The 15,165-nt window shown below is 41.3% G+C and overlaps 1 protein-coding gene across 3 annotated transcripts in view; it reads left to right on the forward strand.

Moving 5' to 3' along the window:
• The window catches only part of LOC108709942 (serine/threonine-protein kinase DCLK1), a 221,752-nt gene that overhangs the window by 69,672 nt on the left and 136,915 nt on the right, over positions 1-15,165 (forward strand). For all 3 annotated transcript variants that reach the window (XM_018250241.2, XM_018250240.2, XM_041584499.1), the window contains exon 4: positions 8,270-8,369. In XM_018250241.2, coding sequence (XP_018105730.1) covers positions 8,270-8,369 — 100 coding nt within the window. The remainder of the gene's footprint in view (positions 1-8,269; positions 8,370-15,165) is intronic.

The following is a 15,165-nucleotide window of genomic DNA, read 5'->3' on the forward strand; positions in this document are numbered from 1 at the left end:
TCCCTTCAGCTTTGAATGACTGCACCTATAGCTACACAGTAGCTTGTTTATATAAACTATAATAGTGTTTCTAAACACACAGCTTTTACCAGTGCAGGGCAACACTACATGATATTTTCATTATTTTAAGACACTTTAATTTTTTGGTGTTATTGTTCCTTTAAAGATTAAGAGCTGAGATCCTTGCCCCATAGAGCTAATAATTTATGAACTAAATCAATGTCTTTGGGTACAAAATTTTTTCATGCAAACACATACTGTACTGTATTATCTACAGATAAGATTAGAATTAAAGTGATAACTAAATGTACAGTAAAATGAGATCCACAAAGAGGACACCTGTCAGGGGAAAAGTTCATTAGTGAGTGAAGAAAAAACTTCACCTGCACCCAACACGAACTGGCACATGCCCGACCGCGCCTGCCCGCTAGTGTGCGCCAGCCCCATACCTGCAGGACCCACTGGTTTACCACTGGGTTGGGCAGGTTCAGGCAGACCTCGCACTTCTCTTCGCCGGTGGTGGACGGCCATCTTCAAATGCCAGCTTCCTTATACCAGCTTCTGGCTTTATAGCCACTCACCTGCTCGCCCCACCCCTTTTGTGACATCATCTGCGGGGCGTCTCGGGTCTAACCCAGACTGTTCATACCCTCGAGATGACATCACAAAAGGGGCGGGCAGGAGTGCGCCTATAAGACCTGGAAGTTGGAAGCCGGTAGTGTAAGGGCCGTGACCCACAAATGGTGCAGCGAGGTCGGCTCGAGCCCACCCAACCGTATACCTGCGGGTCCTGTGCATATTGAGCTGGCCCTCACCTCACTACAAATGTCTAAGTCGCAAGTCCCCTATTCTGTATGAGAGAAATGAACACAGAGCCAGGAATGGCCTATGACTCTTGTTTATCTGTGTAAGAACCAGTCCCATTGTAGTGTAAACATGTCCTATAGCTTTATTTCTGCTTAAGTGTCTGCCCCACAGCTGCTTATTTGTGTATAAATCTTCAGGGTCAGACTGGCCAACCAGGACACCACGAAAAATCCCGGTTGGGCCCCGATCCTTTTAGGCTCAGCTGCCACCCAGCCGTCACTGCCCCCTGCTCAGCTGCTGTGCTTTAAACTGTGGAATGAACGCTCATCTTTCATTTTTAACAGCAAAATAAGTAGCGCTGGGAGCAGTGGCTTTGTCTAAGGGCGGAGGTGGGACAGCGGGACTGTTAGGTGGGCCCTTCAGCAGCTGGATGGTGGGCCCTGGGTACCCCAGTCAGAGTCTGTAAATCATTGTTGGGTTTCTGCACAAAACACAACATCGGTAGACAGTTTCGTTGTATTACAGGCAACCTGCACCTATAAATGCTTTCATGAAACAGTACAGAGTCTTGGCCAGCAGGTGACGTTGTTGTACCATAAAGTCCAGCACAGTTACCTGTAAGTGTTTCCATTAGAAAATGAATATAATCCAATGTTTTATTTATACATTAAATACCCCCAAACTGTTATTCCACCCTCTCCTTACTGAGTGGAGAGAGTAAACCAAACCTCCTACAGTCAGAGATTATTGTTAACGTTTCCATACCCTCTAACAAACTGAAAATCTATGTGAGATCGGCTTCTCTCCACCGAAAGCGCTTTAGCTCAATATCACACTGTTGTGCATTTCCATAACAGACAAAAGCATCTTAAACACAAAATTGGCCTCATACTGCAAATATAAATATCCCAAACTCTATTAAGCTACCGAAACCTTTATACCCGCTGCTACTGTTCTTTTGCTGATAGTGTGCTTGTAATTCCTTGTGTGTATTTGTGTTAATATGTGTATTTCTCTGCCACACAAAAATAACAACAGGTATGGGATCTGTTATCTGGAAACCCATTATCCATCTTGTGCCTTGTACTTGATCCCAACTAAGATATAATTAATCCTTATCGGAGGCAAAACAATCCTGTTGGGTTTATTATTCTGTTGTCACCCTAAGAAATAATTCCAAATTATTTTCTACCATGTTAGTTGAGCAAAATAAACTTTACTTAAACTATATTTATTGTTTACATTTTGTTTCCTTTAGTCTTGGACTTACACTATCACGGCAACTGGCAGGAGCCATTTTGTGGACACAAATTGTGTATCACCCGAAAATTGTGTGCATGCACCAAAATGGGGGAGCTAATGCCCATGTGCAGTGCCCTACGCAATTATAGAGCCTAAGGAGGGAAGGGGGAATGTTAGAAGTACAGTGACATAAAGGAATTTGCTGAATGGAAAGTGAAAGTAGTTGACTGCCCTGCCTCAGGCATGGCAGATAATATTTGATTGACAGCTCAGATATATAAACACCTTTATAACAGGTATCAGTGTTTTAATGAAAAATAATTGTGCAGATTTTTATGTGTAGGTGACAGGTCCACTTTAAGGTATGAAGATCCAGATTACAGAGAGATTAGTTATACGGGATACCCTATTCTGAATAGCAGGTCCCATACCTGTATTTATTACTGTGGATGTGGATATGGAATTCAGAGTTATTAGTTAGAAAGGCTGGCACTTGTACCAGAAAGGGCAACACTAGACATCTATTTCTATTTCTACAGTAGTTATATACACTGTATGGGCAAAACTATCCAAACACTGGCCTGACATCTCGTTCCCAAACAAGGGTGTTAATGTGAAATTGGCCCTTTCTTTCCTGCTATAATTTTCTATTTCACTAGATTTTCGAACACTGTTGGTGGTGGGATTTGCTTCCATTCAGCCACAAGAGCACTAGTGAGGTTGGGCAGTGATGTTGGGGATCAGGCCTGGCATTCCAATTCATCTCACAGGTGTTCAGTTGGAGGGAGATGAGGGCTTTGTGCAGGCCATAGACAAATACAACGGAAGGCACTCCAGTAAAGCCTATGAGTGTCCCAGTGACATGAAACGTGTAAGGCAATCAGTCTGATCTATGCATGACCTATCAGAGTGCCTTGCTCCAACATTTTGTGTCTCCAGGCACTCCAGTAAAGTCACAGCTGTGTATTCAATTGAGCCGAAACGCGTAAGGAGTAGGAGGCGAAAGCACTGGTCTTTTACTGGAGTGCATTAAGTTGTATTTGTCTACAATTGGGTAGAAACATGAAATTAGGGTTGTCACCTGACCAGATTTGGCCTAGACAGTAATGTTTTCAGATGGAAAACCCAGGTCAAGACAGTCTGCGTGGTTTTCCAAAAATGGAAAACCTGGCAGGTTCTCCCCAGATTGACACAGAGTATACTGAAGCGCTTGGGGAATTTACAGCAAATGCCACAAGGAGGCACATTTTGATTGACATGTTTCTTGTGAATGAACACTGTGCAGACCAGTCAGTTCCTATGCTGACATTGCTTCCGGAGACAATATGGAACTCAGCAGTGAGTGCTCCAACTGTGTATGATATATTGCATGTGGGGTCTGGATGTTTGGCCCATGTAGTAATACTTGTACATAGGCCTCCTGTATGAGTTATTTGCATTATCAGGTTATAGCTCAGAGCCTGTGTGTTACCTACTAGATGGGCAGTGTCTCTCCCTAAAACTGAAGACATCCGCTGATAAATTGGCTTTCTACAATAACGTTATTCCATCAATGAATGACTTGTTCTCTGAATTCCTGTTAGAAACAGTAATGGGTAGTAATTGGCGAGTACTAGTGATAACTGACTACTAGGGATGGTGAGACAACATAATCCAACCCTTATGCTTTACACACTGGCAGCATAGCCGACATTAGCTGGTTTAATGGCCTCTCCGCCCTTGGCCAATCATAGTTACAATATGGCTGCTGGCCAACGCAAGAACTACAACTATGACAGAAAAAAAAATCGTCAGCGTTTACAAATTGTGTTTTCTGTTTTTCGTGTACAAATTGTAGCCAAATATAGCCTATAGCTGCCATTCAGCCTTCAAAACAGGCAATTATTATAAGATGTATGTCAATTGGCTGGGACTTAGAAGCTCCTTGTTTTCTCACTAGAGCTTATGAATTAAGGGGAAGTGTCCCATGGTCTTATTACTTAGTTACATTGTCTACTACACTACATACTTAGAATGCTCACAAATAGTGTAGGAAGGTAATTATTCACAGGTGTTTGTTTGTTGACTGGCTTAAAAGCTCCCTGCTTTCTCACTAGAGCTTCTGAGTTAAGGATAAGTGCACCGTTGGTCTTACTACTCACATTGGCTGCTGGGGACTTGATTTTAACTGCACTACATACTTAGAATGCTCACAAATAGTGTAGGACTCTTGTACAATGAGGGGCCTTAGCGTGGCACGTGAGCTTACATATTTTGGCCAAAGTGTAGTACTAACGGCTCAATTTTTGGAATTATTTTTAAAGGCAAACCGTGCGCTGCCAATTTTTTTTAATTAGAATTATAAGCAGCTCTACGGGGGAACCTCTATAAAGGATGGCATAGATTTTCATGTTTAGTCCCCTGATGCCTTCTGGGCAATGTACTGTAACCTCTGACATCTCTGGGCCTCTGGCTTCCACCAAGCTCTGCTTAAAATCCACCAGTGATTTTTTGTGACATTTAAAAGCTTTGAAATTCCCTCAAGTTATATATATTATACAGACATTTATTGCAGTATTTTCTTTCTCAAAGACGGGAAGTTATACAATAAGTGCTGTTCAGAAAGGGGTGGAGAGAGTAGAGAGCAGAGCAATGGGGGCCTGTGGAAAAAGTTATGTGAGTTGTGGGTGAGCAGGTGGGAGGCAGGTTGGCAGGGTACCAGATCAAATAGTATTGGATAGACCACCGATACTACCTTGCCTCTTTCTGCACAATATCTTGATATACAGGGGCCCTACACAGAGTTTGTTTATTCTCTCTGTTTTTTTGAAGGGTTCTTCTGGTTTCTCCCTCTACCCAACACCACATTGGTAGGTTAATCAGTTCTCCACAGGAGCAAAGGCTATGTAATAAAAACCGTACCTGGTGGTCCAGTGGTGCGATGGGGACGCCCGCTGTGCCGCTCCTCTTCAGCCGCCATTGCGGCTACTTAGGGTGCGCGCGCCTCATTAGTTATATTGACGTGGGCGCGCTGGCGCATTGGTGCGAGTTTCAAATGGGTATTTAAGGGAGCTCATTTATTCTATCATTGCCCGTTATTGGTGTTTGATTCCTGTTGTGACCCCTGCCTGGCTTTTGACTATTCTGACCTCTGGATCCTGACCCTTGCCTGTATACCGACTACCTCTTCTGCAAAATCCCTTCTAATTGATCTTCCGGTTTGACTTCGCTTATTCTCTGCCTGCCTCGACCCGGCCTGTCCTGACTACGATTCTGTCTTACACCTTGTACCACGACCTTCTTCCAAAAAGACTTTGCTTACAGTTGTGCCTCTTCGCTTGTTTAGAACTTTTTGCCTTGCACTTCTCGTTTTAAGACCTGGCGGCATCTGAGTAGCTGAGGGCTTCTCCCGAGGCCAAAGGCTGCTACAGGCAGACGCACGAGCCGAGACAAGGGTGCTTGGCATTGGTTCTAGATTCAGGGTGCCAACCGTTACAGGCTCTCTATAGCCAATAAAATAAACCCCCTCCTGCTATCCCTCTTATTGTTTCCAGCAGCAATACAAACAATCACTTCCATCAAGCCAAATTAACTGTAATTTTATGGCTCTGATGCATCGCCTCGCTCTGGCAGGATGTTTACCTGGTTCTACCGAGATTTTAATGCCATTTACTGAGGTCACCGGTTTAAGGGAAACATTATTATTATTATTATTATTAAGTTGTACATATAACTGACACATGCTGAGCATCATTATGAGGTAAGAGTTGCCATGGAAATCTGATTTCTACGAAAGAGCGTGGATTGTGAAGAACTGCTTCGTATGCTGCTGTGGTACGGGGACGGAAGTGACAGGAAGTATTTAATTGGCATTTAATAAGCTGTGCCAGAGCATTCCACTCGCACATTATTATTACTAGCTGCTCAGCCTGTTTCCTGGCGTGAAATTACTTTTACTGGAGCATTATATGCAGATGTTATGGTTTTATAGTACAGGTGAGCTGTAGGAGTATCATTTGGGGCAAAATCGCTGATAGTGGATCTGTATAGCTGATCTCCAAAGGTAAAATAATTACTCACCACAAAGGGGAAGTGGCCCAGGTCTTGTTTCCAAAATTTGTATTCAATTGTCTTTGGCTCCCACGGGATGCTGGCAGTCTGGGTCTGAGAAATAGTCACAGGTTGTGGATTATTGTGTTAGAAAATAATGTTTAGCATTATTCTTCTTTATTAATTTACAACCATGGCTCCAGGGTCGGACTGGAGCCTTGGGGGCCCACTGGGGCTGCAAATGAAAGGCCCTCCTGGCAGTCCCCGAGGGCCCCCTCCCGAGCTCCAACTCCCTGGCCTGCCACGCACTGTTCACGCACGCGTGGACACATCATGCTGCTCCTGAATGCACAGCTCGCGCATGTGTAAAAATGGCGTACACGCTCATTTCTTAATGGCACATCCGGTGCGGGGGTAGCACGTCTGGGCCGGCGGGGCCCACCGGGTATTTTCCTGGTTTCCCGCCAGCCCAGCCCGACACTGCATGGCTCTAAATCATGGCTAGAAAAGCTGTAGAGAAATAGCAGCCATTCTATAGCCAAGCTGTTTAGGGGACCCACCCCTGTTTTATCTTACTAAAGTGAAATAAGGTGTTTCAGAAGGAGATTGAGCATAGTTACATTCATAGTAACATAGTAAATTAGGTTGAAAAAAAGACACATCCATCAAGTTCAACCTTTTAAAGTGGACCTGTCACCTACACATAAAAAAACTGCATAATGAAAGTCCTTTCCAAATTAAATATGGAACCCCAAAAATTTTTTTCATTAAAACATCCATACCTGTTATAAAGGTGTTTAAATATCTAAACTGTCAATCAAATATTACCTGCCCCGCCTCTATGCCCGTGGCATAGAGGAGGGCAGTCAATTACTTTCACTTTCCATTCAGCACTTCCTACATTTCACTGCTCTCCTTACATTCCCCCTTCCCTCGTCAAGCTCTATATTTGTGTAGGCACTGCACATGGACATTAGGTCCCTCATTCTGGTTCATATACAAGATTTTGGGGTGATACACAATTTCCCTTGATAACCATGTCCACAAAATGGCAGCTGCCTGCTTGCTGTGATTGTATAATTCCAAAACAGAAGGAAACAAAATTTAAATAATAAATACAGTGTAAGTAAAGTTTATTTTGCTCAACTAACATGATAGAAAAGAATTTGAAACTATTTCTTAGGGTGACAGGTCCCTTTAACTCTTTTTTTAACCTGCTGAGAAAATTCCTTCCTGACTTGAAAATGGCAATCAGACTAGTCCCTGGATCAACTTGTACTATAGCCTTTGTTTAAATACATATATTGTATCATTCAATCAATCCATGATATGAACTACTAATGTAGAAAAAAATGGATGTATTTATAGCCAAGAGTGTGTCTCTCTCTCTCTCAAGTCTGTGATTTCCCAAATCTGAAGTCTGTGCTCTTATGAAAACACCCATTAAAGCTCGTTGTTCTTTATCCGTGAGAAGGCGCTCAAGCCATTTTACTTGTTAATATTGTAAGCAGGGATATTATAACCTCATAGGGTCACTGACATTAAAAGTGAGGCAGCTGCATCAGAAGTGTCATTAATCAAGTAGGTAGCAAAACAGACTGGAATTATGGGAAGTTAAGAAGCACACAAGTTCTTCAGTCACTACATTCTAGACTAGAGGTTTCAGACTTTTGAGATTTGAGAAAACACACCCAAAACTAAGAAACCTCTCTTTTGCAAATTAATGCTTTAGGTCTGTATTGGTCTTAACAAGTGAACGGCCAAATTTTCAATGTGTTCATCACTAGATCTAGTATAGGTACGGGATCCTTATCCAGTAACCCATTTTCCAGTAAGTTCCAAAGTCCAAGAAGGCAATCTCATATAGAGTTTTTTTAAAGAACTAAAGCCTAACTAAAGAAGTATCTAGAAATATTGTACATTATGTTTTGGGCTTCTGTACCAGCCCAAGGCAACCACAGGCCTTTAGCAGTAAAGATCTGTGTCTCCAAAGATGCCCCAGTAGCTCCTCAAAAGAATGACATTTTTTACGTTAAACAGATGGTTGGCTGAATGGCTTTGTGCAGGTCACTGGAGAAGTACCCCTGTTGATTTCATTAAGTGTGATATTTTATTCAGGCCATGGGTTTTTGTAAGGGATTTGAGTTATTACAGAACACAATTCCATGATAAAATGTAACTTCTCTTGCAGGTGTTGTGCCTCCTGGATTTCTTTGGAGACGATGATATTTTTATTGCTTGCGGACCAGAAAAGTTCCGTTACCAGGATGATTTCTTGCTAGATGAGAGCGGTAAGAAAATAATGAAAAATATGTTTCAATGCTCAAGTGATGAATTAAATAATTGTTTCAAGGCTTGCAATGTCCATCCAAGTTTGTGTCAACGTAGCCATATAGATGAGCCTCACATCCAAGATCAACAAATTATTCCTGTTTCTGTATTGAAAGCAGATGAGAATCCTGTAATGGAATTAAGAGTCAAACCACTTGTTATGTTTTGGGTAGCCGAGGATGAGTAGAGTATAACAGTGCTTTATTAGCAGGCTCATGCAGGCATTACACATGCAGCCATTACACAACAGTAACTTTCACTTTCATGTTTAAGCTGACAGGAAGCATGCACAGTATAAGTATGAGCACAGTGACATCTACGGGCCATTTGTATAAACTCCACACCACTAGCTTAGAAAAGAATGGAAATGGTAACAGTTAGTGGTAAATGGTGCTGACTGCATTATAGTATAAGGACAAGCCAACTTTCCATTCACTGCCTCAGGGGCTACAAGGCCTACATTCCCTAGCCAGTATATGGAAAGGGGCAAATGTTGCAGAAGTAAGAAATTACAAACATGCAAAGCCAGACAGTGGATAGAGCAGAGTATGTATCCTTGATAGAGGCATGGAACTGTGAATGCAACTCCATAAAGCTGGGAAGTAGCCTCCTGACTCTACCCCAAGCATGAGCAAGAGAGTAACCTAGCTGTACATGAGCATGGAATTTATGTTTGGTCTTCACCAAAAATATGCAGATATGCACAGAACAGCAAAAACACTTACAAGGAAATCCACAGACCATCTACTAAGTTAACAGGGCCCTCCCCTGAGGGTGCCCCAATTATTAGCCAACCATTCACCTGCCACCCTGGACACTGGACCCTGCCAAAAAACAGAATGAGACCCCAATTAAAAAAATGTGTCCAAGGCTTGGCCACCTGCCTGATAATATACAAACTCCACCCACTCTCACATACACCTTGCCCCTATGCGACTCGCTAATTGATCCCATCTGTAGTACCCCCTGTACACTTTGATGGTGGTTAAACCTATTAGGTATTTGCCTATTGTAGATGAAACAAATGAAAGTTAAAACCTTTTTATAAAAGGAAGGCATATTTATTTTATACTGCAGAATTGTTCCCCCTGAAGAATAAATGAGAACAGAAAAATCTGATATATGGAATGAAAAATGACATCAGATTTATAGTCTGAAAATGCATTTCCCTGTCTCCGAACCAGTTGTTATGGGGTTACTGTGCTGCATTGCTGCGCTGGAAGCAAATTAGGCTATAGGTTATTATTGGCAGCACTGCCGGACCCCAACTGCTTGTATGTCTTATGCACCATGGCAACTGCAGATATTCCGAATAAAAAACAACAATCCCAGATTTAGGAGCAACCACACTGTCAAGCTCTTCCCCTTGTCTGACATGAGCTGAGTGCAAAGAGAAAGAGAAAGCAATGTGATGTTTTGTCTAATATACATACAATAAATAAACAGTGAATCTTATTCTTGGTATACAATGTAAGGCAGGTACCTCTCTACTCTCACACAAAGCTATTCTGACATCATAAAAGACTTGGGCACCTATCATTCTCATGCTCATGATTTATGGCTAGATCTTTTCTTGACCAATGGGAAAATGTATAGAGTGCGTCAAGATGCTGAAATATAAAAATGAGTGCGTCAAGATGCTGTCAGGGGATTGTGGGATAGTGTGTATTTGTAAGGCAATATCATACCTCCCAACATTTTGGAAGTAAAAAGGGGGAAACATTTTTTTTTTTTTTTAGAACAAATTTTGAGCACACCCCTTTCTGTGGCCACACCCCCTGATTACCATATTCATTTTACAAGATTTGGCAGGTTATGAAAGATTGAAAATATTTCTCCAGTTTTTGTGTGTCTCAAAATTGTTACAAAGTATCTTTTTTGCACCTGTTAGCTGTTCTGTGCTCTCTGCTAAAAGCCAATTAAGTTAGAAACTTTGTTTATTTTTCTGGCTGTTCAGTGCAGAGAAAATAGGGACTTTCCAGCACAAATGAGGGACTGCAGGTTGAGCTGTCAAAAGAGGGACTGTCCCTCTGAAAAAGGGACAGTTGGGAGGTATGCAATATGCGGCTAAGGAAACAGGATGTATCTATGGAATGGTGTAAATTTTAAGGCAAAATGATGTTTAACTGTGGTTTATTGTGCTTTGAGACAACAATGGTTTTAGGGGAGGTGACTATTTTTGTGATAGTTTGTATAGTAAGGCATGTTGTCATTGGAAGGTAAAGTAATGTCAAGGTAATCCTTGAGGGATCTTTGCTAATCTGATTTAAGTGGGACCCTTTACATTGTTTATGAATATATAAGATCCACTTTAGCCTAAACTCTTTTTTTCTAATTAAATGCTATTCACACTTCTGCCTCCTCTCTTGCACCCCTTCTGTTCCTCCTCCTACTCTCTAGTGCAGGCAGAAACTTTATCACACACACCTTGTGACTTTCACCCTGTGTCCCACACGCAGCCTGGGGAATGGCTTTTTTCCCACCTCCATAGCTAAAATACAATGACATAATCTCTTATACATTCTCTATCTGCAGCTCCCTACTTTAATTATCTTTTAGCATTTTGAAATTAAAGGTCCAATCAGCTAAAAAACACAACACCTCTTGATCTGCCAAAGGTTCATTGTATGGAGAAATGTACCCTTCTCTGACCCACGGCTATAAATGTCTATGTAGTATCAAGTTTACTGACTATCATGGTCACAAACCACAGATACACATTGTAGATGTCATGCTTCAGATCCATGATGAACATCACAAGGATGTGTCGAATGGGGGTGGTGGTTCAGAAAGATGTGTGGCCAGTTGGTGGACAAGGGCCTGGACTACTGTATGCAACAGAAGAGTTATGTGTCTAGCTCCCTTTCACCGTTCTGTACTGTCAGGGCCTTGTGGCTCAGTACGAGAAGTCCAGACCAAGAGAACATAGGCAGACAGTTGCATAGCAAGGGTAACAGAGGCAGTCAGAAGGCAAAGTACACAAGGCAGGTGGCAAGGATCATAGTCAGAGTCATAGCAGGGGTCAAAAGTCTAGAATCAATAATAGATTTAGTAGAATAGCACCCAGGAACACCAGTAATGGAGACCTATACTTGGGTATTGAACTGGTGTCCTGAGCATCTTTTTACTTAAAATTTTCGTGCCAAGCGCAGCGTCATGACATCACGCCTCTATGCACCAACGTCATGATGCCAGCACCACAACCTGCGTGGCGCCCCAAAGGCGCTGCCATCTTGGACTTGTGTAAAGCACCCAGAACTACCTATGAGATTAATGGTGAGAAAAAAAGAGTCCTAAGCATCCTTGAAATTCAACATTCACTCCATGCACCCAGCACATGCATCATCGCCTCTCTGGCCCAACGCTGTGCAAGACATCATATATCGTGTGTGGCCAAATCTATATTATATTATAAAATATATATATTATATATTTATTTGAGAGAGAGAGGAGAGAGAAGAGAGCAGAACATGCTTAGAAAATAAGCAGTTCATCCGAGTAGCAACAGAATGAAGCCGAGCCTGGCTGAGCTACAGTACAAAGAGAAAAAATAACTTTGCCAAGCCAGAAGCCTGTAGCTGGTCTGTCTAGCAAACTGGCAAGAGAAAGCTTCACTAATACAAAGCCAGTTTAATAGATGTACCCTACGGTGCAAACATTTTTCTTCACGGTGCTTACGTATTCCCAGGCAATGATTCCTCCATCCACACTGCTGAATGGTTTCAATTCTAGTTTCATAAATATCAAGATAAATTCAAACACTTTCCAACATAAACCTTCATGGAGTAGTTGTCATCATGGAGCTGGTGTCTCTCTTTGTGGTGAGAGATCTAATATCCATTTAGACAGACATGAATTGTAGTAGAACGGAGGACACTGGCAAACTCCATAATAAGCAGGATTTGTATATACTAAGGGTTTGTATTGTTTTGCAGAACCCTGGTATTTGTATATTATGTGAAATATGAAGCAAAAGCATTTTTAAGGAAAATAATGAATGGCTCAAATATAGAATGTTCATAATGGACTATGGTCACTAAAACCTGTGGGTGGGGCTGGCCTATAAGAAGAACCAACTTGTAAACAACTTTGGATATATGCTAAAGTCTTGTATTCTTAATGGCTCACTTATAGTGAGAAATATTGTATAATATAGCAAAATATATTTTCTTCTGTAATCCTGTTATGGAAGCATATAGCAATCTATCTGTATGACTAATATAAGACTAGCGTTCTCCCTCATTTCTCCCCAGTTGTTTGTTATCAGTAGAACCACAAATATAATATTTTCTTAATATGAAGTTGTCTCTGTGCATATCCTTTACATTATCGGTTAACTCTGGGGAGTGAAATGAGCTCCTGATATGTGCAAATAGCGAGATGGGGATTGTGGCCGGGCTTTGATACGCCTCGCATTGGTTTTCTGGCTAATCGGAGTTCTTATCAACAGCTTGCAGAAAGCTTAGCGTGTCCAAAGATAAACCAGGCATGCCTGTTAATGAATGGAATCCAAAAATTGCATTCCCTCTAAACTACAGCAATTCTACTACTGTTTGCCATCTGTGTGACAAGATGGAATGAGGTTTGCAGGCACTGTCAATACCATCAGCCTTACATGCAGCGTATTTATAAGGGAAATCCAAAACATGAAATCCTTAAAAAATTCTGAGCAGATCTCAACATAAACAGATCCAGTAAGAGATAGTACAGTTGTTATACAATTATGGTTATACATGTAGGGTGATTGTGTAAGCTGTATTATCTCTCCGTATTATATGTTTCTGGGGAGCACAACTGTTTATTAAAAAATATAAAAAGGAAAAAAGTACCAAACTCACAGAATCTGCTCAAACACCAAAGTGTTTGAGTTATAGAAGTTCCTACAATTCGAGCAAAAAGTTGTTCTTTTCCTCAGGGACAAACAAACTGGTTTGTGCACAGAAGAGTACAGTCTGTGCTCAAAACGTTGGAACTTCTTGCAAATAAAACACAATTTTTTCTACTTCTTAAAAGGGTTGTAGTACAAAATGTACATACTGTGTACAGTCATTAGAGGATGTAAGAAAAGGGGCTCAAATACTAATGTTGGGATGTAAAGATAAACTGTTGGTGAGCACCTTCCATCAGTGATTGAGAACAGTAAATGGTGTGCAGGGTCAAGTAGGCAATAAAATGTGAAAGGAAGAGAAAAATAACTGAACCGTATTGCTGCACCCTCCCATCTATTGCATCAGAAGTCTCATATAGAAAATTGATTAAAACATAACTTTAAATGACTTTTAATTAAAATAAAGTTGGTTAGGCAGGGTGCCGCAAAAGACCTAGTTAAGGGGCAGCTATCCACTATCCGGGAGGGAATACTCTGTGGGTGAAGGGGTTGACGGTGGAGTGGATCTTTGGGTAGTGTTTTCTTAGGCACAGCATATTTAAAGTCACGGATAAACCAGACACTTGGTGTCGATTTGCTTATCTATTATCTGGGAGGGGATTCTATGTGGGTGAAGGAGATGGTGGTGGATTGGAGCCTGAGAAGATTAAGGACTTGATCTCCTAAACCATTAACCATTACCAATAGATGCCTGCGGCTGTCGTATAGTTTACTGTATCGGGCAGGTTTATCAATTCCCCAGATACATCATAAGTAGCTGTACACGTGACGAACCCACTGTCTCTGGTCAATTAGTTTCCCTGCTACTAACCCTGTTTTTAATTGCTGAACTCTGGACAACCTTTTTATTTTAATTTGGTCATTAAAAGTTATATTTGAATCAATTTTCTATATAAGACTTTGGATGCAATAGATGGGAGGGTGCAGCAATATGGGTCAGTTCTTTTTCTCTTCTTCTCACATACTAATGTTGGGAGCAAGCACTATGAGTGGTTATGGGCGTGCAATACACTTCATGGCACTGGTCTTTGTCCCTGTGCTGGCTGCACCTTAGTGCTCACAGATGGGTATCCTCTATCCCTGTTCCATCCTTTCAGCATTGGGGGTGAATACCCACGTACCCTTGTGTGCCTCTTCTTCACAGATAAAAGTGGAACCACCAGGGAGAAATGTGCATTGTGACAAAAAAATGGCTCCTCTTCCCACCCTCCAGTAATGAATGAGCCCTGTAGTGTCTCAGCCAAATAATATCATCATTATCTTGACTGAGAGTAACTTGGATATGATTAATTACCAGCAGAATCCATATCGGAAAACTGCTCTGAGTTGTTGGGTTATAATTACTCAGCCAGATAAAGGAATTAAGTGTTTTGGGTCACAGTTTTCGTGATTCTAATTTGAAGAGTCAGTTAGTAATGAAAACTCCTTGCCGAGCAGCTGGCTTTTAAGTTTAGTTTCATCAAAATGAGAGGAGAGGTCTTTATAGTGTCAAAAAACAAACAGAAACAAATTCATTATGTTGAATACAGTCATATTTGCAAAAGGATATCCATTTCTACCCTCAGAATAACTAACAGATATTGGTTTGAAGGATCCCTCATAGGCCAACTCTTAATTGACACCCTAAGAAGATAGTTCTTACTGTATTAATTGTTTCTTTCACGCAAATATCATATATACTTTTGCTCTTATTGAGGTTTCCATCGAATAACTTACAATATATAAATTCTAATATTCTGATGGTTTGTCACGTGAACCCAGAAAATGTGCTTAGCTGTTTCAGACACATTGGTCACTTTCACACACTTTAAACTGGATTAAAATGGAGTACAATTAGTGTTTATGTTAAAAGCAATATAAATTTATGG

This window comes from Xenopus laevis, chromosome 2S (assembly GCF_017654675.1).
Source record: "Xenopus laevis strain J_2021 chromosome 2S, Xenopus_laevis_v10.1, whole genome shotgun sequence".
Taxonomy (NCBI): Eukaryota; Metazoa; Chordata; class Amphibia; order Anura; family Pipidae; genus Xenopus; species Xenopus laevis.